This window comes from Anabas testudineus, chromosome 22 (genome assembly GCF_900324465.2).
Source record: "Anabas testudineus chromosome 22, fAnaTes1.2, whole genome shotgun sequence".
Lineage (NCBI taxonomy): Eukaryota > Metazoa > Chordata > Actinopteri > Anabantiformes > Anabantidae > Anabas > Anabas testudineus.
Genome location: NC_046630.1, coordinates 8506841 through 8533970, shown reverse-complemented (window position 1 = coordinate 8533970; position 27130 = coordinate 8506841). Strand labels below are relative to the sequence as shown.

General features: G+C 44.2%; 1 protein-coding gene across 5 annotated transcripts in view; it reads left to right on the top strand.

The window, feature by feature from the left end:
- Window positions 1–27130, top strand: part of meis2a (Meis homeobox 2a) — a 77037-nt gene that overhangs the window by 35263 nt on the left and 14644 nt on the right. For all 5 annotated transcript variants that reach the window (XM_026339918.1, XM_026339917.1, XM_026339919.1 and 2 more), the window contains exon 9: window positions 17226–17302. In XM_026339918.1, coding sequence (XP_026195703.1) covers window positions 17226–17302 — 77 coding nt within the window. The remainder of the gene's footprint in view (window positions 1–17225; window positions 17303–27130) is intronic.

Sequence of the window (27130 nt, the reverse complement as noted above, 5' to 3'; positions counted from 1 at the left end):
AGCAATGACAGCATTGCCCTATTTATGTTGACACCATACGCACATGCACAAGAGAGAATGTGAGCCGGCAACCTGAAATGCCACATATGCAATTGGCAAATAGCTACACAGATCAGCTGGTGTTAGCTGGCAGGAGAGGGTCAGACCATCTCTCCACTCACGCCTATCTCCCTCCTACTCTTTCTCTCTCTAATACCCGTCTCCCTACCATGAGTTTCTGGATGTCTTCCAGCCATATTAGGGGAAGGGAAATCCCAGACTGTTGGTATAAGCTTTTCAATACTACGGGGAGATTATGTTATCAGAAAGGTAAACTTCACTGTTAGGGGTAAAATGTTCTACTGCACTTTAGTAGCGTGGATTACAGAATTCAGAGGACAAAGATAAAGTTGATTAGAAATGTATCGTAGTGGAAAGAAAGAGGAGTTTTTTTTTTCTTATTATTGTCGCAAAAGGTGATGCCCTTTTGTTTGGCAAAAGTAAACTCTAAAATCTACAATTAGCCCCTTGGCGCCCCTGGCTTTCCTTCCCTCTCAACCCCTGCTATCCCCCTGCTAGCCTTTACTCACCCCTGTAAAGACAAGGGTCGGCCTTGCAATGAAAACAGGAAGCACTCAGATACAAAGATACCACTCTGGGCTCCGGCCTTGTCTTTTGACTAGTGTAAACCCTCAAACACCTATGAAAATAAATAGGGGACCTCAGGAGCAAACCAGCCCAGTTGAGTTTGTGCACGTGTAAATGTGTGAGCTACAAGGAATGAGGGATTGAGTGAAGGAGAGTAGTTAGTCAGATGAGTAAGTAGGTAGTCCTCTCAAGCATCAAGCGTCTCAGGTTTTGTGCTGGGCCACCCTTTGGCTTGTGTGTTTCGGGAAATGCTGTTAAGCTGCTAAGCCAGGTGTATTGGTCCCCTGGGTTCCTTGAAAAGGAAGTAATATATCCCTTGGTCATTTGGAAAGTCCTTTGACTGTGAGCAGTAGCAAAGTGTTCAGATGAAAAATGATTATGTGTGATTGGTGATATTTAAATATAGTACAAAACATAACAGCTTGAGTATTGTATCACAGCAGAACTCAGTCGATGCCAATATGGCTACATGAACCCTGTTAATACAGGCGTTAACAAGAGTGAGGGCACGTCACACTTTGTGAGGATAAACATCATTAGATACACTAGTGACAGTGGCTATCCCCCCTCCACTCCCAATCCAAACCCAACATAGCATTAGTCTCCATGACAACAGGGTGTCATCGTCAGGTCGAGTCCTCCTATGGGAGCTGCTCTCTCAACTGCTCTTTATAGACGCAAATAAAAGCGACCAGCGAGGGTCATTCACAAGACATGGGCGCAAGCAAGGCCAAACCTTGGCAACGGATGTTTGTCCCATATGATAAACAAATGTACATACAAGTCCATCCCTCAAAAAAGAGAGGGCATGTTGTTTGCGTAGACTAAACAGTCAGTCCTGTAGTATCCCCAGTTTTGTTTAAGCTTCTCTAGTCCTTCTAATCCTTGTGTGTTGTTCTAGTACAAGCTGCATTTAACTGGTGGAGACACACATCTGCAAACAGTTTGAAATACCAAGCCCTTCCTCCTTTTACATTGAACTGCTGAAAGCTGTTTATTCCATATTTGCAAGTGCCTACATTATCTTTTTAGTATACACGCTACTTTGTAAAAAAAAAAAAAAGTACTGATGCTTTGTTAACTCACTGTTTACCTACTGTAATCACATTGTTGATTTGTTTGGCTTCTTCGCGTATTTGTGTTCAGAATTAACATTGCATATAACAAAATTAAAAAAAAAAAAAAAACAGAAACCAGAAATATTATAAAGAAGTAACATTTGTGTTTCTGTGATGCAGATTCAAAATCTGTTTGCTTTTCACCTCCTAGGGTTGTTGTGTAAGTTTGCATGAAGAAAGGGAGACAAAGGAGAAACTGGGAGTGGGTTTAGGGGCAAAAGCGAGGGTAAAGGGGGGTATGGTGGGGGCTCCTAAGGGTCACAGAGGTGGAAGCCTGGAGGAGGCCCACACACTAATCTGTCATGTGCTCGTTTGCCTCGGAGCCCAAAAGTCAGCTCCTCAGTCACCCGTAGCAACCCAGGCGACAGTTTGGTTCACTGCCGCTGCCCACATGCGTGACTATTAGTGGGAGACACAGGAAAAAGAGTCATCATGTTACTTTTGGGACAATACCCATTGCTTTGTGTGTGTTTACAAAACATACATTAGTGACAATATGACAGGGTAGTTTGGTGACGTTAAGCACAGGAGTTTTTGAAAGTCACTGATAATGACTGTGAATTAGATCTTTTGGGGAGGGAGGGGGGGTGTTGAGGTTTGCTGCCTAGCTATTGTCTAGTCACTGTGTTCTAATGTTGGCTGCTCAGTGACCCTGGTAAACAGACACAAGCCACCTCAGTCTGCCATCTGTTCGTACCCAGCCAGGCCACTGCAAAGGAGATAAAACAGCATGGACAGTCACACGAGCAAAGACAGTACAGTGAGAACTCATTCAATGATTTAATTTTACTCAAGGATTTCACCTCCTTCCCTACATGTCAACGTGGTAGAAGCAGAGAGCAGAAAACTTGCTTGAGTTTGAGTGGCTTCCTATTTTCACAGGTTGTATAATTTTATGACTGGATGCATCAAATTAGCCATGCCATTGAAATGAAAAAGCATTCACAGTAGTGACAAAACTCTTGTTTACATATTTACAGTGAGCTTTGGCATAGTTGTAATTGACAGCAGAGCTTTAGTGCTGCATCAGAATTTAATAAGCCCTAATTCGTTTCATGCTCCGACATCAGACCTTTATACTTTGCCCCCTAATCCTGATCTGTCATAGTTATACATCCAAGTTTCAACTTCATGTTGAATCTTCTCACATATAAATCAGGGCATATTAACCTTGTGTACACAAAGCGCTATGCAGATGTGTTGTTTTTACTTTTCATTAGACTTGATTAACCTTAACATAAGCACAATGTTATAGTTTAAATTTAAATGCAGGAATACCTGCATAACCCCAGCACATTTCCCTCTACCTGTTTCCCCATTTTTACATTTTCAGTCCTACTGTTTGCATTTTAATGCAGGTTGTTTAAAGTTTGTTTGGTTAGAGACTGTTTATGAGACGTTCCCACTGCACGGAGGTGATTAAGCTGCAAAAGAACCGCACAACATATTCTCTAGCAGGACAACAACAAAGGAATAACATAGGAGAGTTTTCCCTAAAATGTTTTAAATTAGGTTTTATCACATAGGTGTCCTTGTGGAAGAGAAAGAGTGCAGCAGTGCAGTTTGACTGACCCCTGCAGAGGTAATTGCACATGCTCTGACCATAGCAGACTACAAACATAGTGAGGTCTTTGGAGGGCAGTTAGATTTATAAACTCACAGATCACAAATGCACAAAACTGAGGAGACTCATGCTCCACTGAGAGTAGGCTCCAGCCCCAGCACATTTCCCTGCATTCAGCACAGCAGTGTAATCCACAGCTGGTATAGTCATAACACTGATCCACTGGGTACGACTTGGAGAGGTGACTCTATGGGACATAGGGCTGAATGACATCATGTGTAATAAGGATCCCCCCAAGGTTGTCTGTGATAGCATACATGCCCCTGGTGGAAAACCAGGGCTATTAAGATCTTTGCTGCTGATTCTGTTCCGTATTCCCTTTTCTACACTTTTAGGGGTTATCTTACTTATAACAAAATGTATAAGAGATTTAGATTTTGGTTTCAACTCCTAAAGCTAGTTTTCTTAAATTACCCCTTACCCTTCCAGGGGTTCCACCCACCAGGCTAGCCTCATCCCCCCACAGCTGATTGTGGGGTTGTGGCAAGAGCTGCTAGAATGGTGGCTGCTGCATGCAGGGGACCATGGAGGCCAATGAGATTCTGCTGCAGGCCTCCAAGCTGCCCCAGCATTGCTTTGATATTCATCTCACACCAAGAGAAGAAAATGCGAAAGGGAAAAGGAGCAGCACGAGCGTGGAAACAGCAAACCAAGCTAAAGAAGGGAGGGAGGCAAGGAAAGAGAAAAGGTTGAGGGATGGAGTAGAAATCAAAAACAGACCTTGTGTTTCACTGTTTGGTTTGTCATGGGACCCTGACTGCATCAAATCCCACTGCTGCCATTTTGTGTGATTTTTCTCCCCTCCCTCCCCATACTCTTCTCAAATGCATGCTTTTTGTTTTGCCCAGCGCTCAGTGCAGGGGCATGCAGTGGGATTTCTTCACAGTGGGGTCCTTATAACTGGGAGCCATGTCTCTTGTTCTCACCTCTTCCCCCCACTTCCTCACCTTTTCTTTTTTCCCCGATTGATATCCTCTCCCTTTCCCTGTTGAAACATATGGACTGATTTTCAAGTGAGAGCCGAGTCCACATCAAAGACAGAGGCTGAGCGGGTCAATTTGTTGTTCCTTTCCCCCACTCTCCCCCTCCAGTAGCCACAGTGGACCCTCCCTGCACTGCAGCCATTTACGCAAGATGCTCCATTGCTCAAGCAGTTCTGCCTAGCATACAGTATATATTGAGCCGTGTGTTGTTAGGGCCTGCTGTCCACATAGAGAAGACCTAGTTTGCTTCAGACCTCTGAATTTCAGCGCAGCCACATCAACCAAAGATCATCCAAGGCTACACATATGAGCATGTGAGATAGATAACAAACCCTGTATCGAAAATAGCATCACCATACCCCAATAAGAAAAAGCAGATGGATATAGGAAAAGGAGAACCAAAGGGGAAGAAATCAAATAAAAGGAAAAATAAATATATAAATCCAAATCTAAGCAGAGCAGACGTTGGCTCCAGATGTGAATCTCTCTGAATATTGATCGCTGGGAAAGCTAGTCCCCCATATCCCCAGGGCTGCAGCAACTGACACACAAAGCACCTCTCTAAAGCCCATAAACCAGCTTGTACAATTATTTAGATAAAGAGGGCGACAACAGCAGTGTATGCCTCCCAACCCAGAACCTCCTCCTTGGCTCTCATCCTCCTACTACTACTCCTGCTCCTCCTTTTCCTCTTTCTCATCTCGCATAAAGATGAAAAAATGAAAAGGGAGAGGGGGGGAAATGTGTAATTAGCCACACATTTCTGAATCCTCCTTAATGTTCATTACTGAAACCAGGGGCAATTACAAGTTCAAAGGGGTTTAGGGCACCCACAGCCCGCATAATCAGCTGCAAATTAAGCACTGCTCATTTGTCACAGCACACGCACTTGTAAGTGCACACAGAAACACACATGCCTGCATACTGTCAGAGTTGAGTCATAGACAGGATGACAGGCATCAATTTCTATATAGGCACAAATCTCAGCTACCCCAAGGCGCAGGGTTAGGTCGTCCAATCCTCTTATGCTCCTATACTTTGTTTTCACTAGACAACAGTAAACACCGCTGACATCTTCACCTTAGCTCGCTCAACATTATACTGTATCCTGCTTGCAGTCATCCTCTTATAAGTGTCCTGTTTGCACTCTCAATCCCCCCACCACCTGTCCTGTCCTTTTTTCCATTTTACAGCTTTTTTCTTTTTAAAAGAAACCCCTCTGTCTTTCCCTGTGTCTATCTCCACCTGGCTGTATCTCTAAAACACGTGACAGTGTGTGTTTCATGTCTGTCCCCGGAGGTGTATCTCGGTTACCTCTGGGGCTGGGTCACAATGGCTAATCCTGTCTTCAGGTGGCTGTTTAGCACAGTGAGAGGAGAGCTCAGAGAACCGGAGGTGAGCTCCTGTTACAGGACTCCCTGACCAGGGGTCACCTCTGACACTGTCAGACCACAAACACACAGACACAGAAATATGTATACGTGTCTTGGCACATAGGCAAAAACACTTGCACATGCATGGACACACATACATACAACCTGATATATATACACACCAAAGTTTTCACACACAGACAGTCTAACAAACACTGTCATTCAAACATATTGAGCCTGCTTATCTATCCCAAGTGGCTTAGTCTTCATCCCTAGCCTCCTTTGGTCTTCTTTATCTATCCACTGTACTGCTCCTCTTTAGTCTGTCTCTGTCGTCTCTCCTTCCCAGATCAGACAGACTCTTGTTCACATTAGGATTCCCTGATATGATCTCCATGACAACTTGCTCTAGTGGCCATGCGTTGCTTGTCCTGCCCTGCACCCTCATTGTTTAGGTTTCCCTCTCATGGGGACACAGCCAGGTCTCCAGTGAATTGAATGGAGCTCTATCATGTGTAGCTCTGCCTCAGCATAGTGGGAGAGAGAACTCATTTTTCACTGGGGGAACAACATCCATCTCAGCAGCCAAACGCTGGCTGTTTCATTAAGTAGCCCATCCAGGCAGACAGATGTGTTCATCACACAGCCATGTTTGCCTATGCAAGAGCGTGTATTAACCCACAATCCTTTGGGGGAGATTAATAGGCTACCAGCCCCTTTCCATTGATTATCTCCATGCCATTTTCCCCTCCTTTTCTTGGCTAGATATTAAAAACTAATGAAGCCTATTGAAAACGGGAACCGCGAGGCTCTTCACGGATCATTTTAGGTTATTTGGACTCAAACAGAGAGGGATCTCTTTAAGGCACAGTTTGAGTCGAATTAAGAAAATAAATGTGGAGAGCAGTGTTGAAAAAACAGGAGGAAAAAACAGGAGACAGTGTGACTGTAAGAAGATGTGTGTTTAAGAAAAGACAACTCCACACTGACACATGGAGCAGAGACACGGCAGATGTTAGCAATTCTAGAGCATAGCAAAGCATTCCTTGTGTTGGAATCATGTCCTAATTGCCATAATGGAGGTGGTAAGCGCTGACAGTAATGGAGTTGTGTGGATACATCCCCAGCAACCTGAATTAGAGGCCACTTGGCAGATCCACTTGAAGTTTTTTTTCTATATACTTGTTGTCACTGTTTTTTTTATCCTTGCTTTGTCTGTTGCACAATCAACTTTCTCATAGAGTAGAGTGGAGAGGTGGAGGGCTCATCGGTGTGGAGCATAGAAGGTGGTGAAGAGATGGGATGGGAGAGTGTGAGATAGACGGTACGGAGAGACCTGGCGGAAAGTGAACAAAGAGTTAAAAGCATCCATGTGATGGGCTCACCTCTGCACCAGGCCTGGTGAAAGGCGGCGGGGTGCTGTCGGGGAAAATGACTTCCTGAGACATTACCATCAATCACCAGACAGGTCAGGCCCCCCAATCCCACCATCAGGATGGAGAAGAGAAGAGGGGGATGGGGGTGGAGGATTAGACTAGAGGGGATGCGAGCAAGACTGGGTTAAGGCTTGTAAGGGAACAGACTATTAACAATCTTTTTCTCTCACTGTCTGACTGTTTTATGTCTTTCTCTTCCTCTGCCGATCTATCTCTCCTTGTCTCTCTCTATTTCTATTTTCCGGTTCTCCATAGAAAGGCTATGCAGGCATTCAGGAACAGCCCCTGCTGGTCAGAGTCCTCTCTTCGGCTCAATTGCATCATTAATTATTCTGAAGGCAGTGAGCTTGAAGCAAATCTAAGGAGAGCAAGAGAATGAGAGAGGGAGCGAGCGTTAGATGGGAAGATGGGGGACAGCTGTATAACACCCCCAGTTGGTCTAGCTCTCACTCTTTTTCTCTGTCTCTTTTTCTTTCTGTAAATGAAGGATGGGAGAGGGGAGGAGCTTGGGTTACCTCAGTGAGCGGTTGTGTTACATTCCTGAGAAGGGAAGGGGTGGGGGGGCGGTTCAACGAGTTGTTGAAAAGAACACAGACGCTTGTCAACAGCCTCCAAGCTGGGGAGCCATCATGCCTTGCTTTAGGCCCAGAGGTCAATAACCTTGTGTTGCACCCAGATAGAGAGAGGTAGAGGGAAAGAGGAAAAAAAAAGTGAGAGAGAGAACGACAAATCCAGCATACGGTACATGTCACTGCTTGTCTGTGGCAGGGGGTCAGTCAAAAGCCTCGAAAATCTCCCAAAACCCTCTCTTGCTCTCTTCACCCATAAAACACTGTACGTGAGCGGTGGCTGAGTGACTGTGGATTAGCCGTCTCCAAAGCACTCGTACTCGAGTAGAAGGAAGAGGAGAGGCTTACACAGAAAACGGCAAGCGCTGGCAGTCACGGCAAAATGGCCCATTAGATTTAAGGAGTAAAAGTTCATCAGCTTTATTAATGGGAAGGTATATAAATGAAGTATGAATTACCTGACTTTTATGGAGTGGCGAGAATGAAACTGGAGTGTCTTATGATATAATGTTTTAGTGAGCTGTTCTGAGCGCTCTGATGAGCAGGCTGTAGAGAGGAGGAGGAGAAAAAAGAGCAGAGAGACAGAGAGAGCGAGAGTAAAGTGTGCTGGGGTCCCCTGAGTCCAGTGGCTGGAAGGTTGCCTGATTGTTGCTAACATGCGTAGCTGATCGGGTTAGCTTGGAGACAGGGGCGTTTGTAGCTTCCAGGCTATTTCTTTGCGTGTCATTAGCTAGCACAGTAAAAATTGCTGGCACCAAATGGGGTCGGTCACATTTCTGATTTTGTCGCTCTTCTGCACGTGCTTCAAACGCACATATGCAGCTAGAGCCAAACCAGCCTGCAGATGCACATGCACGGGCATGTTTACAAACACTGATGCATGCACATATACAGTATATGCAAGGGCAAGGGCACACACGCCAATGCGCAGACAGACACACACACAAACACACATGCTCCCCACTATCCTGTAATAAGCGGTAAGCTGAGCTAGCTGATGGTCATCCTCCCATGGGGCTGCTGGGTGGCTGCCAACTTCCTGCCTGCTTTGTCAGTGGATAAAGCTCCTAACAAACGAGAGGGCTGTAGCTAGGCAGGCCAGCCAGGTCAAAGGTCACCTCGGCCCCCGGGCAGGATTGAGCCTAAGAGCACTACAAGGAGAGAGAGGGAGTGGATGGAAGAATGCACTTAAAGGGTTGCTGCTATGAACCTAAAAGCTGGTTGTGTCTTCTCTTCTCTTCTCTTCTCTTCTCTTCTCTTCTCTTCTCTTCTCTTCTCTTCTCTTCTCTTCTCTTCTCTTCTCTTCTCGCTTCCTTTTGGCAGCACTTCATAAAGACATTTTAACTCCAATCACATGTCGACTCTCCTTTGAGGAACATTAAGAAAGTGAAAGATCCTCAGGGCATTCGTCTGTCCACACATCCTCATGCAGCCAGCCGCCCTTGGGTGTTGAGCAATGACAGGAGATATCTTCTTGACTCATAAACCCATAGATGAAAGGAGAGCTCAGAAGATGTGCATTACTGAGACGTAAAAGCAGTATTCGGAAAGAGAGATCAGACACAACAGGTAGGGATAGGGCGGTGACTGATCAGGGCTTGGTTGGCTTTGTTCCATTGATGTACTTGTGATCTCGGATGAATGCACCCATGGTTACAATCAACTCTGCTCATTCTGACATGGTCAGGATCTGAAGTGTGCCATTGGCCCAAGACTGGCTGGGGATAGTGAAAAAGGGAGGAAGTAGAGGAGAGCAGAGAAAATGTTTCTTTCCACCCCAGCTGTCCATTCAGAGAGAGAGAACATTTGACATGGTTGACTTGGACACATTTAGCATCATTAGCAAACAGGAAGTGTCCCCTGCAGCTGTTTTTCGGCGGGGGAGGGGGTGTTCCTGCCTGCACTGTAATGGACAAATGTTACCAACCATGTTTGCCTTTGATTTTTGACCTGAAAACAAAAATTGACATTACAAATGTCCTATGATATCTTCTAAATTGGCTTGACATTCCATAGCTGGCCCCGAGGGTTTCTTGTTTGTCCTCTGTAAGTGGTTCTGCTCTTGTTGTTGTGTCCTGAGGCTTGCTATTAGAACATACTGGCCTTTCTCTCGAGAATGTGGAGTCTTAAAGAGACAGAGGGAAAGACTAGAGAGAGAGAGAGGGAGAGAGCTAAAAGAGGTCCTGGTTGTGTATTTGAATACTTATGCTCATTAAGTTAATGCACAATGAAAGGGATAACCGTCAAGTGGAAACTCTCAGAAGCTCCTATTTAAGGAGCGAACAAACACCCGTTTTCTCTCACTCACTCTGTCCTTTCTTCACAAATTAATCTGTTAGTATTTCAATTTAAGATCAGCCCCACTTTACTTTGACTTAGGAAGTTAAACAAAGTTGAAAGAACACAATAGAGAAAGGGGATAAACTTAGAGACCCTGTATGTTAATATTAAGTTCTTTGCCCAGCAGACTTTATCAACAGGCTCTAGGTTGTAAGTGCTTTACTGTCTTGTCACTGGCCTGTGTGATTTCCCTGCATTTCTTTACAGTAGCTCAACATTCCTGGATAATCTAATAATTTAGACCTGTTTCATATGGAACATGTGTATTTGTTCTAGGATTAAGCAGGTAGTTTTAGTAATTAATTTCCAGCAATCATTTAAATAATAGAGATTAAAAAAATAAGTGTAGGTTCCCTTGCAACGGTAAGATTCTAGTTACATAGAGGATTAAAAAACAGAAGATTGCTTAGCTACCAAAGATTTTATTAAATTTAAAGTTATTGAAATTTTATAGGAACAAAATTCTCTGTAGGAGGATGATCGTTCGACTTAGCTGTAATCACTGCTACAAGATGTTTTAAAGATTTCTTGAGAGCAAGTACTGAGCATGACTGTGTGTTGACATCAGGCAAACTGGAGAGCAGAGCAGAACAGAGCTGGGTGCCCCTGAGCAGGCAGTTACCACAACAAAGTCAGCAGACTGGTCTGAAAAACCAGGCCAAATTCTTGCCCTCTAGGACCTGGCTTAAAGCTTGAGCGGAAACTTTGAAAGTGGGGGATGAGATGAGAGGAGAGGAGAAGAGGAGAGGTGGAGTGAAGAGGATGCAAGACGAGGCCAGACGGGTTAGTTTGTAGTGAGATAGCGAGAAAGGGATAGCTGCTGGGGTCTATGGAGTATGGCGGGAGAAGGATAGATCAGTGGAAACCAAAAAAGAAGAAGAAACTGAGAGGAGGCCAAACCCCCTCCGTAAGGATAGAGGGATCGTATTCCTCCTCTTAAACATGGAGGGGTAGCTGTGTGGTGGAAAAAGAAGCCATGAACTGGATCTGATGATTAAATAGGCACATCTCAATGGCTGCGGGCCACAAATTAGACCAGGTTCACAGCACACATGCAGTTTGTGTATATAACTATTGGCAAACTCCGATAGATCTATGGGTTGAGCTCAGTTTAACCTTGTTTGAGCATCTTTTGTAGATTACAGCTTAGATAAAGAACACAATTTGTCTGTATTATTTTCTTTATTGGATGAAAGTGATATCTTATCACTTCATTATGCATGATAGCATTTGGAAACGATCCCCTAAAATATCTTTCTCTTTTCCTAGGTCGATGCGCTAAGTCTAGAGGTGCATTGGGATTGTGTGGGAGTGATTGCTATTTAGCCTCATGGAGATTGGTACAATCAGATGCCTATATCGTGCATATCCTCCAGGGCTCCTTTTCACCCTCTCCCTCCTTCTGACTCCCCTCACCCACTTTATTGTTACTGTAGCTTGGCAGACGAATAGGGCAGTTATACTGTAGAGCTTCTCTACAACCTTGCACCATCTCCAGTGAACATAAATTAATGGTGTAGAGCAAACAGGCTGCTGGCTGGGGTCCAGGAGCTGGCTTCAGGAGCCCAGCCAGCAATTGTTGTGGGGGGCCATGGCAGCAGCAGCAACAGTGGTACTGATGCATTGCCAACCAACCAGCCAGTCAGAAAGGCAAGCAGACAGACAGACTGGGGGCCCTTTTGCGCTATAATAGATGCCGCGGGCCTCGCCACTCCACCTTGTATTTGCAGTCATCACTGTTTTATTGTCAGAGGGCAGAGCGATGAGAGCCCTCACAGTTATTGTGGAAGCTCTGGCCTCTGAAGTGAGAGACAGAAGTGTAGTGGTATGTTCTGAATGCAGATTGTGTGAGGTGTAGATATGGATGTATTTTCATTTGCTGTTATCAGAGGTTGGCATGCAGTGCGTGCGGTTTGTAGGTTGGCATCATGTGAGTTCTGTTTATAAGTTGGCTGTATCTGAGTGTGTGTGGAAGCGTGTCTGTGTGTACGTGTGTGTGTGCAATTGAGAGAGAGAGACAGAGCAGCGTGGTTGAGTCATTGAGTCATGTGGTGCTTTTGCCTGTTTCAGACTGTTGTCAGGAAGCAGTGCAGTTTCTAGTGAAATAAAACAAAGATCCTAAACACCCACTTCTTCCTCCCACCTCCACCTGCCCAAAACACACAAAGAAAGAGGGGTAGAGGGAAGGATAGAGCAATGGCCATAGAGATACAGTTGAGCATAGAAATAAAAATGGAGAAAGAACTGAAGATAACAACAGAAGAAGAACAACATTCCTTGTAACTTTTGTTTACACACACGCTTCCAAAGAACATTGCTGGCAAACCTTAGTTTGAGCTCACTTAGTTATGAGAATAAAGCAGGCATTCAGTCATGATCAGTAATATAATTCAGTCAAAATTAACTTGGTTATCATTAATCTAATACATTTGAGCTATTTTTGAAAATGTCAAATACAGATCTTTTTGATGTCTACAGATGTAAGGAATTAATTAACTGTATCCTTCAATTTAAATCACAAAATCTGTCAGAAAAACTGCAACTAAAAAGCCTGATGTGTCTCTATGCATAGTAAACATTTGTGATAGATTCAAAAACTGGATTTGGATTTGTTTGGCATATCTGTTTGATCTCCCAGTAATGCCGATATGCATTCAATCTCATTGTCATTTGTCAAAGAAGCCAATTGTAACATTATTAACAACAGCAACTTGATATTTAAAATGTGCCAATCTCACCCGAGCTCAATGCAGAATCCATATTAAAATGTCATTCCTATATTTGATTGCATTTATTTCTGACAGTGAATATTATTATCACCCTCCTGTCACTTGATTAAAAACAAATCAGATTCCAATCAATGTGAGGTATTCATATATGAAAGGTAATACTGGGTTACATTGTTGCTGTAAAACTAGACACAAACTCACAATAACCCCCATCAAATGCTGTCAACCATTAATAAATCACTGTGAAAAATCATTACATGGAATTACTTCTGTTTATCTATCAATACTTTTATGACATTACCCTAGAAATTAATAAACAAACACTTTTAATGTATGAAAAGTTTAGGTGCAGAGTATATAATTACCACGTCCAACAGACAACACAGATGAGGCTACATCACACCAATCATCATCACCAAATCCTTGGTGGGTAAACAGCCAGTGGTCTGTAATTTCCTGGAAATCGTTAGCGTGGAAGTAGATTTGCAACCCACTGCAACCTTGTGACCTGCCATGATAACTCATGTCAGGCACTGATGATGTCATTCATCAATGAGGTCTACCAGGCTCAGTCTCAGGCCAGGGGGCTGCACGTTTAGTGGGTGAAGGGGAAAGGGGCAGAGTGGGAAAAACGGTGGGGGTCGAACAGAGCAGCTGGGATAATGATCGGGCTGTGGGATTTGACAACAAATAAGTGTCAGGAGCTGCTGACACAGCTGATATATAGCAAACTGGATGTTGAATGATTAGATAGGAGCTAGTGTGGGCAAGAGATGTGGTGTGATGTCAGAGTGGCCCAGCAATAGATGTGGTTATTGTATATGGTGAAATGCCAAGCTAGGCTCAGGGGGGGTTTAAGGACCATGCACAGCAGATGATGGAGCTACCTCAGCTTGTAATGTTCAACAACCACAGGGGCCATTACATCCAGCACTATCAGAGAGCACCGAGCACATCACACCCTGTAATTTAGCCAGCAGTCGGTTACACACACACACACACACACACACACACACATACACACACAGTTCCTTTCTGAACAACTGACAGAATCTGATCCACCTGTATGTGTGTGTGCCTCTGTTTGTGTTGATGTTTGTGCTTTTTCAGGTCAGACTGCAGGAATTGGACGACATACGTGCGTCAGCATAGTGCACTGCTATTAACAGGCTGTAGCATAATTAACAGAGCTGTTTTCGATCGGAGATGCACGCTGCCCAGACAGCAAATTGAAGCAGCTCATTTCTGGCTCTAATTATTTATAGACTGGCTGTTTTACGTTTTGTGGTCAATCCTCTTTTAAGGATATTGGCCCTGCATGGTGTTTGTTACTGAACATATTGAGCTGATCCAAAGCTGGTAGGGAGATTATCAATACTGTGTTTGATCCTTCTCTGTGTTTGTGTTTCACCCATTAAATAACCATGTCATACAGTCTCCTGAGATTACAGAAGGACATCTCCAGGATGAAAAGACATTCAAACTGACATTATATTTTTTCTTTGATATTTATTCAACTATTTATCTCACATTTGTCCATTAGGTGATTTATGAACATATATTTTTTTACTGAGGCAATTAACTTCAAAAGGTTATACAGAGGTCTAAATAGCTGTTCTCCAATTTCACGGCTGCTGTAGCCTTGTAACCACCAGGCCCACCATACTGGCTCACTTCTCATGTCTGTGTACATGTGTGTGTTAACATTGCCACCACAGGCTATACTGTGTAGCAGAGCAGCATGCTTAAAGGAAAGCTGGCACAATGTAAAGTGTGGGTGGTCTGCAGTTGCAGCCATAAAAACGTGTGTGAGTGTAGGTGTGTGTGTGTGTGTGTGTGTGTGTGTGAGGAAGGGGGCTTACCAAGAAAAGTGCAATATAAAGTTGACAAGAGAATGAAGAAATGTCATGACATACATTGTATATGTTTACATGTGTGTGTTTGGCTCTGCATATATACAAGTGCGTGCAAGTCTCAAGGATGTAGTCTGACACAGGGAGGCAAGGAGCAGAGGAATGAGCAAGAGCTGAGTGGGGTATGTGCTGAGCAAAATAGGATTTTTTTGTGCCGTGTCTATGTGGTCAAAGTAAATCTCCTTACTCAGGGATTTTGTGCGCGAGAAGGGTTTTAACGTCCCCACTCTCCTTGATGAGACATCTTTCTTGTTTGTTCAAACCATTCATTACGCAGTGGCTGCTGGACAAGCTATGCCGCTGGCCGGCGTATTCATCACCAGACTAGAGCGCACTCTGGCTGACAGTAGGCGATTGATGACCAGGTCTGGGCCTGAGAGGCTGAGGAAGCCTTAATACAATGTAAATGACCCACTCCCATTTCCAATCTAGGCCGCTCCTCTCCCCACACCACCACAACATTATCTTTAGCTACATCTCGATTTGTGTATGTGCTTGCGCATTTGTGTATATGGTTGTCTAGTGTGTGTTCAAAAAAAAAAGTAGAGTAGGAGGGAGTTTGTGTTCTGATACATTTGCGAGCATGTTTTGATCACGACCGAGGTCACAGCTAATGAGGAAGCCCAGGTGTTTAAGGGGGAGGGAAAGGATTTTGCACTCTTTTTACATGTTATTATCCAAAGCAGGCATACACAAACATACATGAAGTATAGACATGTATATCTGTTCTTAGGGCACACTGTGCATTCCTTTGTGCATGTTTACACACACATTCATAAGCGCACACTTATACACACAGAGATAGTCTGTCAATGCTAGCCAAGAAAATGTCAGCACCTGGCAATCAAAAAATTTATTTCTATGCAAGCATTATCATCTTTCCTTTGTTAATGATTTTAGCATATTAAAAGGGGCTACATACAGAAGTACAAATGAGATTAATCCTTCTCTGCACCCAGGACACATTATTTGTTCAATCTCAGCCTTGTTTGTTATTAACTAAGCACATTCCTCAAACCATCTTTTCCATCTCTCCTTTAATTAAAATAGGCTGCATTTAGACAGACAATACTACCTGAAAGGACAAGTCCTCCTCTCTGCTGATATGAAACCTCACTCGTATTAATTATTTCAGCAGTAAATGAGAAAATAGTTCTTGAGCAACTGTTATCGTTTCAAGTTAAAATTGAATTTAATTAACTCAAACCAAACCAAGGCTTCACCAGCTCCATGAATTGTGCTTTCTCGCTTACCATGGCAGAATAAAAGAGGTATATGGTGTGATGCTAGAGGTGCTTTTCTTGAAGGGGGAAAATGTTTGTTAATGGAGCTTGAAACCACCTGAAAGTAGAGGAGGATTTAAGTGTCAGCCTTTAAAAGGAATTCTTGTGTGTTTTGATTTGTAGGTGTCATGTCTGCGAATATTTGTATGTCTCTGTGTGCATTCTCTGTTTGCACATACTTGTGTGCAGGTGTATGTGCAGCTCTGTGTGCATGCATGCTCTCTGTCTGCAGCGGCTGAATGAAACACATAGTGTCTCATTTGTTTCGTTTGCGTGCGCTCCGACTCCTAATCTGGCCCTTAAAGACATCTGTCACCAGCGATCACTGTTGTTTTGTCATGCTTCATAGCAAGGCCCAGGGGGAGCAAGGCAGCCCAAGGTCTGCCATTTATATCAGCCCATGTTCTCTAGATTGGACCTGACACAAATAGTATCATTGCAGCCCCGGTCGCAGAATTACATTTTCAGGTAAAAATCTTGGCAAAGCTGTTGAGGAGATTTCACAGCATTCTGTTCTTTTAGCATTAGTGTGTATTCAGCTGCTCTCTATGAAAGAGCCACCACCAGGATATATGTCAGACATTCAAGGAAGGATAAATGTATTCACTACAAATCTTCACCCACTGATTCTATTGCTTGGTGTTATAAAAGGATCCTCAGACACCACAATATCTGCATTGGGTCTACTGGAAAGTCTTGTTCGCCCAGTGCTCATGTTTTGTTTTTGTTTTGTTTTGTCTTTTTGTGTGTGTGGTTTAAAGTGTGCAGTGCATATGTTCGGTGTGTAGACTATATGTTGTTTGTGCGTAGGTGAGTTGGGAATAGGGAGGGAGGGGGGTTTATCACAGTTGACAGTTTTGAAAACTTGTTTGGCTTGCTCTGACAGGTTTCTGGGTTGTGTGTGTGTGTGTGTGTGTGTGTGTGTGTGTGGCTGGGTGGGTGGATACATGGATACATGGTACTTGCTCTGAATGTCTATACTGTGCAGGGGAGGGGCAGGGTGGGGTGGAGGTCATGAAAAGGTGCAGTCTTGGGTTGCACAATACAACAAGCACGGGAACATATTGGATACATACAGTAATAGGCAGCAGCCAGGAACATGACTTGGAACATGGGTTGCCTTTTCAGTGCGTCTATTAATGAAATGTACAAGTGTGAATATTTGTGTTTATCTGTACGTATTCAACAAGATGCTCATGTGTGTGTTTCTCTCTCTGTTTGCTCCTTCAGCACCCATATCCTTCTGAAGAGCAGAAGAAGCAGCTAGCCCAAGACACAGGTCTCACCATCTTACAAGTAAACAACTGGTGAGTCAAGATTTCTGCTCGTCCAATCTCCGCCACCAGCATCGCTCTGACTTTCATTTTCAAAAGCCTTCGCCCGCCTCTCCTCGCTAAGCAAGACAACTAATGCTCCTAAAGTGTGAAAACCGTTTATGTACAGCCCCCCCCCACCCCCATCACAAACAGACACACACACAGAGGTAAACACGCAGAGATGCACACAGACAACCTTTGTAACATTATTATATTTAAGCTAGTGGGATGTGCCAGTGTTATCGGCAAAGTGTTCCGCGGCTAAGTCAGTGGTCTTTGTGGTTTGATGCACATGTATTCAGTGGGATATATTTAAGGGAGAAAGGCAGAGATCATAAGCTACCCCTACAGCCCCCACACCCACCCCACCCCTTCATCCAAAACCATACCTAGCAGCGCCACCGGTGCCCCCACAAAAGGCAAAACTGCCTTCCACCCCCTCCCCGTTTTACACAAGCTATATGGTGGATTAAGGTTTTGGTGGTCTGGCCAGCAGGGCCTTTGTAGATGGCTTAGCACATAACTGGGGGTGGTGGATTAAATAAAATGATCACAGAAGCAAAGAAATGATACAGGAATTACTTATCAAAATACTAGCCCAGGTTTTATCTGCAGCTTAATTTTGTTCAGTACATTCTCAGGGTGATGTTCAGATTAATTGAACTGACAGCTTCCTTTCAAAATTCAGGGAAGGTATTTGCACGGATTTCAGGTCTTACACAAACTTAATTATATGGAACCCCATTTTATCATTCTAATTCCATGTAGCGGGGGTTCTATTTACAAATGACAAGTCTGTGCCTTTTATTCACAGCTTTCCTTAATATATTTATCAAAGCGGGTTCATTTACAAAGTGCTCTATCTGTTGGGTACAGGCAGGCCGACATTAACGAAGCTTTTAGGTTTATCAGGCTCGCAGCCTGACAAGCCACCCGAGGGTCAATTGATTTTTTGGTTCCATGATTCATTTTTTTCTCATTTTTCCTGGATCACAATGAGAAACATGCCTGGAGAATTAGCCTGGTTTGTTGGCCTTATCTATCAGTCCCCCCCCCCCCCCCCCCCCCGCCCTCCCCTCCATCCTGACATACTCTCTCTCTCTGTCTCTCTGTCTCTCTGTGTCTCTCACCCTTTGCTTTATTTCCTTCTAGCCAAGGGAAGTCAAGCTACTTAAATTGGCCACAGGAACCACTGTTATCAGACTTTAATGCACCCTACAGTGTGGATAGCATTTCAATTACACCAGTAACCAAAGATTAGCCCCCGCTTGCCTGTTTCATGCCTCGTGCCACCGTTTCGGGACGCCATGCACCTTACCTACAGGAGCAGAAAATTGAGTTGCCTTGCCTGTGTCATGGTGATTAATGCAGAAATAGTCTGCAAACCTGGGAGAAGAGGGAGCAAGTGAAATAGGCAGAGACTGAGACAGAGATAGATAGAGGAAGAGTCCCTGCCTTCTCAGAGGCCATGAAATCCAAGACCGGCACTGAAATGCCTCAGATCCATTTATAAAGGGGTCTGAAAGAATCTTATCCTCCTGAACCCTGTTTCCACACACACACACATACACGTAGGTGGTCATGGAGCTGTGTATTAATGTTACACCAGCTGTGTTAACAAAAACACCAGGAATCGATTTTCACAAATAAAGTCATTAGAGAGGCTTACACTCTGCTGGTCTATCTCTGGTACATTCGGAGTGTTGTCAACTTGCCTTTTGGATGCTGCCGCTTTGGCTATTTTACAGTGAGAGAGAGAGAGAGAGAGAGAGAGAGAGAGAGAGAGAGAGAGAGAGAGGATGCTGAAATTGAAAGCTCTTTCTCCCTGTAGTTCTTAACCAGGTGAGACAGTTACAGTTAAATGATTTTTTTTTAATTCACTTGTTAGTTTCTGTTTCCTCTGGCTACTGAGGTAGTCCACCCAGGATATGACAGACCTCTGCCATATAAAAATCCTGTTTTTATAAAAAGCTCTTCAAATTCCTGGCTGGCCCCTTGCATTGTTCTGTAGTTTCCCTTTGATGCATGGCCGCAACCACGTTACTGGGCAAAGAGAGGGAGATAGAGACAGAGGGAGGGCGAGACAGAAGCAGAGGATAAGTGGGGGGAAATGGAGGGGATGGTCGCCGTCTTCGATTTCCAGACCTCTCCCTCGGGGAAAGGATGTGCTGAATCAGGGCTTTGTCCGCCGGCACAATCGCAGCCCAGCGAGGGCACAAGGGTGCTCTGTGTGATAGTCAATAGACAGTGCATCTTGCTCTCTCCCCTTTTGCCCCATCGCAACTTGCCAAGCGATATCCTTCAACAGACACCTCCTTTATGTTTACCTGCGGCTCACCTGTACATACAGAAAACAAAACCGATAGTGGGCCACTTTCAGCTGCGCAGAAACGGTTTGTCTCTCAGGAGACACTGCAGGTTCTATGTGTTGTTTGTATCATTTGCTAGCAGCCTCACCTGTTTGTAGCCTGCACCCAATTAGCTGTCAGATGTTAATAAAGAACAAAGGAAAAGGTTAAAGTCCACTAACTCTGTGTGCTGGTGTTGAGCAGACGGTGCCACAGACCTAATGTTAATATTACCCTCTGTGTATATATGCACATACACATTATGTATATTATTGCTTATCGGGCACTATGCTCTCTCAGAGATGTGTCAGGGAGCATGTGTGGAGAGGGTGTCAGGGCACTCTTGGTTCTCATTTAGGTAGCGTGTTTGCTCTGCTCCCATTTCAGACAAGTGGCGTCATACTAACAGAATCGGGGAGTGGTCTGACATGTAATTACATTTGTTTAAGATTGTGGGAAAAGGTGAGGGCCATGTCAGACATGACATTCAGGGATAGTGAAGTAGGTGAAAAGGCAGACTCCAATCTATATATACGCTAGAAAAGCATTTACAGTTTACAGTATCTAGCGGTTTATTTGCCTGTCTCAGCAGCTTCTGGTGTCCTGCTATCAGTCTGGGCTAAATGGGGCCTGACCGAATCCTTTCATGTCTCTGTGTCAGACCCAGCATGATGTGCCCTCGCTCACTGCCATAAACACACACAGCAACTATCCTGCCGTTATTTACCACCGCAGTAATGCACACACACACACACACACACACACACACATTCAAGCATATAACCACATGCACGCAGAGCTATTACATGGGCTTGAGAGATGATGCCGATGACAGATGACTGAGAGAAACAGCATCTAAAAAAAAAAAAGGAAGGAAATTGTCCCCTCATTATTCCCTCATCTCACAGGCAGCCAGTTGGTCATTTCCATGGCAGAGAGAGAGCACAGAGGCAGAGCAAGTCGGAGAGCGAATATGTCAGGACTTGGCATCTATGATGACTGACTGCTGTGCCACTGGAGCACTAATAACAATAAAGAGGGCACTAAGCCACACTCTATTTTTTACTTCTCTGCCTCCTCTCTACAGCCCAGGGGGGAATACATGCACAGACAAATACACACACGTGCACACACAGGGGAGAGGCTCTAATTAGGGGCAGAAAGGAATACAATGAGTGAGTTATTAAGACACCAGGGCGGATCGCAGCCAACCTTTGCCCCTAGTCGGAGCACAGGTCACATGATAAGGGAAGGATATCCGCCAGACGACGGCGCCAAACGGCCTGTGCCCACTGAAGAGATGAAATAGGCTCAGTCTCTCCAGCCATGCAGGGGCAGGGCATGGCACACTAATTGATTTTGTTTTATCTCTTATTTTGAAAATCCCACTGATAACAGACAATGATTCCATTCAATTTGTATTTCTTCATCTTACTATATGTAAATGTTTTCATCAGTCATTACACTAGTGTAGCTTAACAACTTGTATTTCTACTTAGAATCCAGCTTCTACTCCCAGATTACATTCTGCTTTAGCACAGCATACAGATAAACCGAGTTCACCTGGCATATTCTCTATGACTGCGCTGCCGTTCTCTTCACAGCATGCTCCCCATTGCAATTCATATCCTTTACTTTTCCTCTATCGCTCGCCTTTGTGGATGCCTCCGGACTTCTCAGAGTTTAAATCACCCAACAGAGGTGCTTAGAAGCCGCACTGCAGGTTCACATGCAGAATTTTCTGAACAGTAAAGCACATTTATTTGTAGCATACGAGAACAAGAAAGGAAAAACCCAAAGCCAAATTTGTTCCTCCACTTAACGCTGCGTTTTCCGCCCCCCTTTTCTCTGTCCAGCGAGACACTCAGAAACATTGTGTTTTTATGATTTTTATGATCTCTTGGTTTGGCGGGCAAAGCCATTGTGAAATGCAAACTAATAACTAATATTTTCCAAATGTAACATAAAGTTATGAAACTGGCACAGCCTGTCTTTTTTCCACTTTCTTCCAACGTATTTAAGTCTCATGAATCTCACACAAAGGGTTTTGGGGTCTCTTTTCCCTCTTTTACTCTCCTCTAAATCTAAATCACTGCCTCTTCCATACGTGTCTGTGTCTCCCTCTCTGCCACATTGGTGGGCTTGTTGACTGAAGTTGCTGGTTATCTGTCTAACTTTGACCCAGATGGAAATGTCAGGCCTTTTTTTGGCTGCAACCAGGGAGTCCCAGCAGTGGCCATCTTACGCCCCTAGCTTTCTAGATATACAGCTGGGGTGTGGAGAGGTTGCGGCTGTGTGTGTGTGTGTGTGTGTGTGTGTGCTTGTGTACGTATCTCTCTGGTGTGTCTTTGTGTGCCTGCATTAGTGTATATGTAGTTCTGAGTGAGAGAGAGAGCGAGAGAGGGAGAGAGAGACTATCAGGGCACTGCCAACACACACATCATGATCCCTCTCATTTAGGGACCGCTAATTGGCAGTTAATTAGCAGAATTGACTCTGTTGTCAGATCCCAAGTGCCAGCCCCCCTACCAACACCCCCTACCCGCTAAGTTCATTTGATCTGGCTGCTTTCTGAGTGCTGTAATAATATTGTTATTTTATCTGTTTTGGAGGCAAAAACACATTTGGAAAAGCATATTTTCATTATTGGCAGAGTAAAATAGAAGAGACTCCCCGTTGTAGTAGGTTCCTTTTTTTTCATTTTGTTCTGCAGTTGTTACAGATCCAAATATCTGTTCACGGTGCAATCTAGACACATGCTGTACTCACAGGCAAAGCCATGGGAGTCTTAAACAGCTGATGCTAATGTGTTTATGTGTGCACTCGCAGTATATGTGCTGTGTGTGAGTACATGAGCCCTGTTGAAATGCTCAGTGTGATTAACAGGGCCCACTCCCACGTTATCAGGCACTGGGGGAACATTGGGTCCTGGCATGGCATGGACACCCACCGTGTCCATGGAGCACTCCAGTGCCCACCTCTGTGTGAGTCTCGAGTTATGGAAAACCAGGTAGTGCTTTAATAAAACTGGCACTGCTGGGCCATCTCGCACCAAAAATGAATGCTTTTTTACTTGTTTTCCCATTACAGACTCAAGACTCTCCAAGGCTGTGGAATTCTCCCAGCACAGGAGGCACGCAAGGAGAACGAAGCCAGACATGGCAAGATAGAGAGGCAAAGAGCTGAAAGAGGCATTACAGAGAAAGCATTAGAGGAGAGATGCAGAGAGATGGGAGGAGGGAGGTCTTTGTACTTCTCTGCTCCTTTTGGCTCTTTTATTCCTCAATGGCATGGTTTTATTGGTGGGTCGTTTAATAACAAGGGCTCTGCGTTTGAAATGAAGTCGAGCCGCGTTTGCGTGGGCGAGCCTCCTTTTTTTTATTTTAAGATGGTAATTTCTGTACTAGGGGTGAGAACTGGAGAGAGATGGAGAGAGAGAGAGCGAGAAAGAGAATACACTAGAGAGAGACCCTTGGAGGAAGAGCAAGAGGGTGAGAATGTGAGAGATTGAGAATTCAAGGAGAATACAAGGGAGGAAAGTAGGTTAATTTTATTTCATTTGCAGGAAGAGAAAGAAGTTAAAAAGAAAAAAAAAAAGGGGTTGGTGATAGTGAGAAAGAAAGCGTAGGATGCTGTTTTCATGAACAAGCAGCTTAATGCACATGGGCAGCCGCAGTAAGCCTGCCAGAATCTCCCTGTGCCTGAGGCCATCTGTGAGCAGAATAGCAATTTTATTACTTTGTCATTAAACCAATTTCACAGCAGTATTGTTTGTTAATGAGCAGCCACAAACGAGCGAAGATGTCACATACTAGAATAGCAGCAAGATTTGTGTCCCCAGTTCTCTTCTGTCTCCTCTCCCAACCTGTACCTCATGCTTATTCTTCTTCTGCTCTTTTTTGCCATCGTCTTCTTTCCTAACATCCTTACTCTCTTGCTCTCTCTCCCTGCCTTCCTCCCACCTTGCTCATCCCTCCTTTTCTCCCCTTGTTATTGGGGTGTCTGGCTCATAAAAGAGGAAAGTGCTGAAATATAAAATGCAAAGTCTATACAGTCAAGCCTCTGTTTATGAGCTTCCATTTGCCTTTAGAGCTCATTGGGGCGAATGGGTTCTGCATGGGCTTTCATGGTGTGAGGCTGGAAAGCCTGGGATATTGGCATGTTATTTAGCTCTAAACCCCAACATTGGTGCCAGTGCCAAGTGCCAACGTAGGGACTAGGCATTTGAATCGGTGCAAAAGTCCTTTGGATTGTATGATAGATGATGTCATGCATTTCTTTGTGATTTTCCAAAGTTTTTCAAGTACCAGGCTTGAACACTGCATTTTTATGTGTTTCATTTGTATTGTAGTGGTGCCTTTAAAGACAAATCTAACTTTAGGTCTGGTAATTGTTTGGAATTGTCGTGTTCTCAAAGGAAAAAGCCACGTGCTTCAGCTGCTGCTGCTGCGCTATATGTGTCTTTATGGACAGTCACTACAGTTTTTGCTCTGGAGGTCAGTTGGCACAAATTCTTGGTCTTTTTGTGGCTTGTGACCAAAAAGAGCGGCAGCGAGACAGATACACAGAGAGAAAGAGGGAGAACGAGAGGAAAAAAAAGGGAAGAGGGGGAGATTTGAACTGAGGCCCCAGAGGATCAGACAACCTGACAGAGTAGATTTGGAATAATGAGTTTTATCTGCTGAGGGAGATAGCCAGAGGAGCTGTGCGTTAGCCACAGGGTGGCTGCTGTGTGTGTCTAGGTGGTGCTGCGTTTTGAATGGCTGAATGTTGTGTGTTTGTGTGCACGGTGTATGTGTTTGGAATGAGGGGTGTGGGGGACTAAAAAAGGATAAAGGTGACCAGGTGTAACAGAATGGCCTTGAGGGTGTGTGTGCCTGTGTGTGTTGAAGCCAGAGAAGACAGAACTCCTTCTTTAGCTGAGCTCTTTAAACCCTGTGAACCTCTACAAGGTATTTTCTCTCTGTCCAGGCATGCTCGTTCTCTCAGTCTTTCTCTTACTCCCTGTCTTTATTTACCTCCTTCTTTCACACTTTGAATTCCCTCTGTCCTGTTTATATACAGTAACATCATGTAAATAAGCATGCTCTTCTGTCTTTACTTTGTTTTTGTGGGGTCACAGTCACATTCACTGACCTCCCTCCCACTCACTCTATTAAGACACAACACACCCCGAGTGACTGTTAAATATGATCTAATCACATCCTTAACAGTCCAATGTATTACTCTTACCTGTTGTGTGTGTGTGTTTTCTGGAGCTATGATTCATGGCCTGGCGCCCTCTGTGGCTTTGAGGTGCAGGCCAATAAGCCCATCATGGAAGACACTATAAATCAATATAGCCCTTTGTTTGTTTAAGCCATGCGGTGCCCTAGTTCAGGCCTGTTATGGATGAGATATCGGTATAGTTGTGCCAACAGAAAAGAGACAGGATGATGAGGGGGAGGGAGTCACAGGCCCTTTCCACAAAAACAATCCAATCTTAATTGGAACATGGCCCAAAATCTTGCAGATTTTAAACCTGGTAATTTGCAATTTGGGAGAGGTGAGAAATAAATGGTTGAGCTTGTTGCCACATTCTCTCTAAGCTCACAGAAACACACACGCTCTTTGATGAAGTTATCAGAGGTACCTGGAGGAATTAACCACTATTAGCCAGCGCTATTACATGCATAACAAGATGCAGAGATACAGAAGAAGAGCTGGAGAACAATGAGGAGTATATTATCCTAATCTGGGGTTCCTCTTTTCTCAGCCTTATGAATATTTATCCCTCCCATTACTGATGGTGATGTTTCAATTGGGAATTTCTGTGAGCATGTGTGGTGGGAATGCCTTTTCTCTGGCGGGAACAGAGGGTGCCCCCCAACCTACCACCCCCACACCCTCACCGAAGAAATATCTTTTTATTGTTATACCGGATGGGAGACTTTCTCCAGCTTGTGCAAAAGGTATGACGTGAGAGCTGCAATAATAAATAATAAGAGATGTTTTACCTTAATCTTTAAAAAATGTTTGTTTGTATTTAAAGGATTTGTTGCTTGACCCTCCATGGGAAGAACTGTTTATGAGTTCAGTTCACAGATTTAAATTGAAGGGCAGTATTCTACAGTTTAGACTAAATTGATTGTGGCTTCTTTGAGACACAGAAATTGTTGTATTTGTTTCAGGCTGTCACATATAAAGGAGGCCAGTTGAAGCTGTACACAGTCAGTGGTAGAGCTGATCTGAGAGGCAATGGGCACGCTTCAGGCCACCAGACACATCAGAGTCCCTGTGGTCTGCTCCACAGTGTCACTGCAGCTTCTGCCAGCAGTCCCTTCCACAAACAGCGGCTATTTATATCTCCAGCCTGCTGCTGTTTTTTTTCTTAGCCCTAAACTCTGCTTCTGACCGTGCCTACACATGTGTGTTTGTATGCCTGTGTGTTTGCACTTATGTATGTCAAAGCGATTATGTGCAATTGAAACTCAGATTAATTATTAAATAGGGAAGTTAGAGGCGAACTGACAGCATTTGACCAATGACTCTCGCAGTCACTAACTTGTGCCAAAACACAAACACACTCACTCAGACATCATGGAAACGCGCTCGGTGGAAAGACTGACTTACAAGCCAGAGACACAATGATAGGAAGATGGTAACATCCGAGTGGGACGTAAAAAACGAGCGAGGACCCTGTTTCAAACGCACACACACAGCTACAGTCACACTCACAATGACTTCTGTACTCCCCAGTAGTGCAGTGTCTCCTAAACTCACTAGGTTTAGATGTCACATTTAAATCACCCGAGCTGCTGTATTTCCATTGGCCTCAATTCCTAGTGAATATTACAGCAGTGTGTGAACAGAAAAAGTGGGAAGAACAGTGGGCATGTGCATATCTTTTAGGGGGGCAGGGTTATAAAACGAGGGCACTTTCTCCGTTCAGCCTCCTATTGGCAAAGCTTTCTGAGTGTGTGTACATGTACGGAACATGCATGTGATGTATCCAAGCATGTTATGTGTGTTGCTTAAAGACATAACTGTTGAAGCCCCTGTTGGCAGGCTCCTTCTTCTTCTCTTTGAGCTGAACCCATTATATTGTTATAAGGGAGGGAGCAGAGAAACGTTTGATACAAAGCAAAGGAAATAGATTGGCCTTATTTCCTGCCTGGCTGCTGCAATGCAGACACTCGTATTGCCTAGACGATGCAGGCAATTGACACTCAATTTTGTTTGAAATATCACGCCTCTATCATGTCATTATCAGCTTCCCCTGGTAATCCACAAAGCCGCCCTGTTTGATATCTGACAATAAGGGGGAGTCACAGAGTCGCGGAATCTCTCACTCGATTACCAGGCAGAGAGGGAAAAAAGGATTGAGAATGAAAGGGAGCAGAAGACGATAGAGCAAGAGACAAAGAGAGGGTGAAAGAAATAGAGATGGAAAGATAGTGCAGGAGTGAGACACAGAGGCTAAAAAGTCACA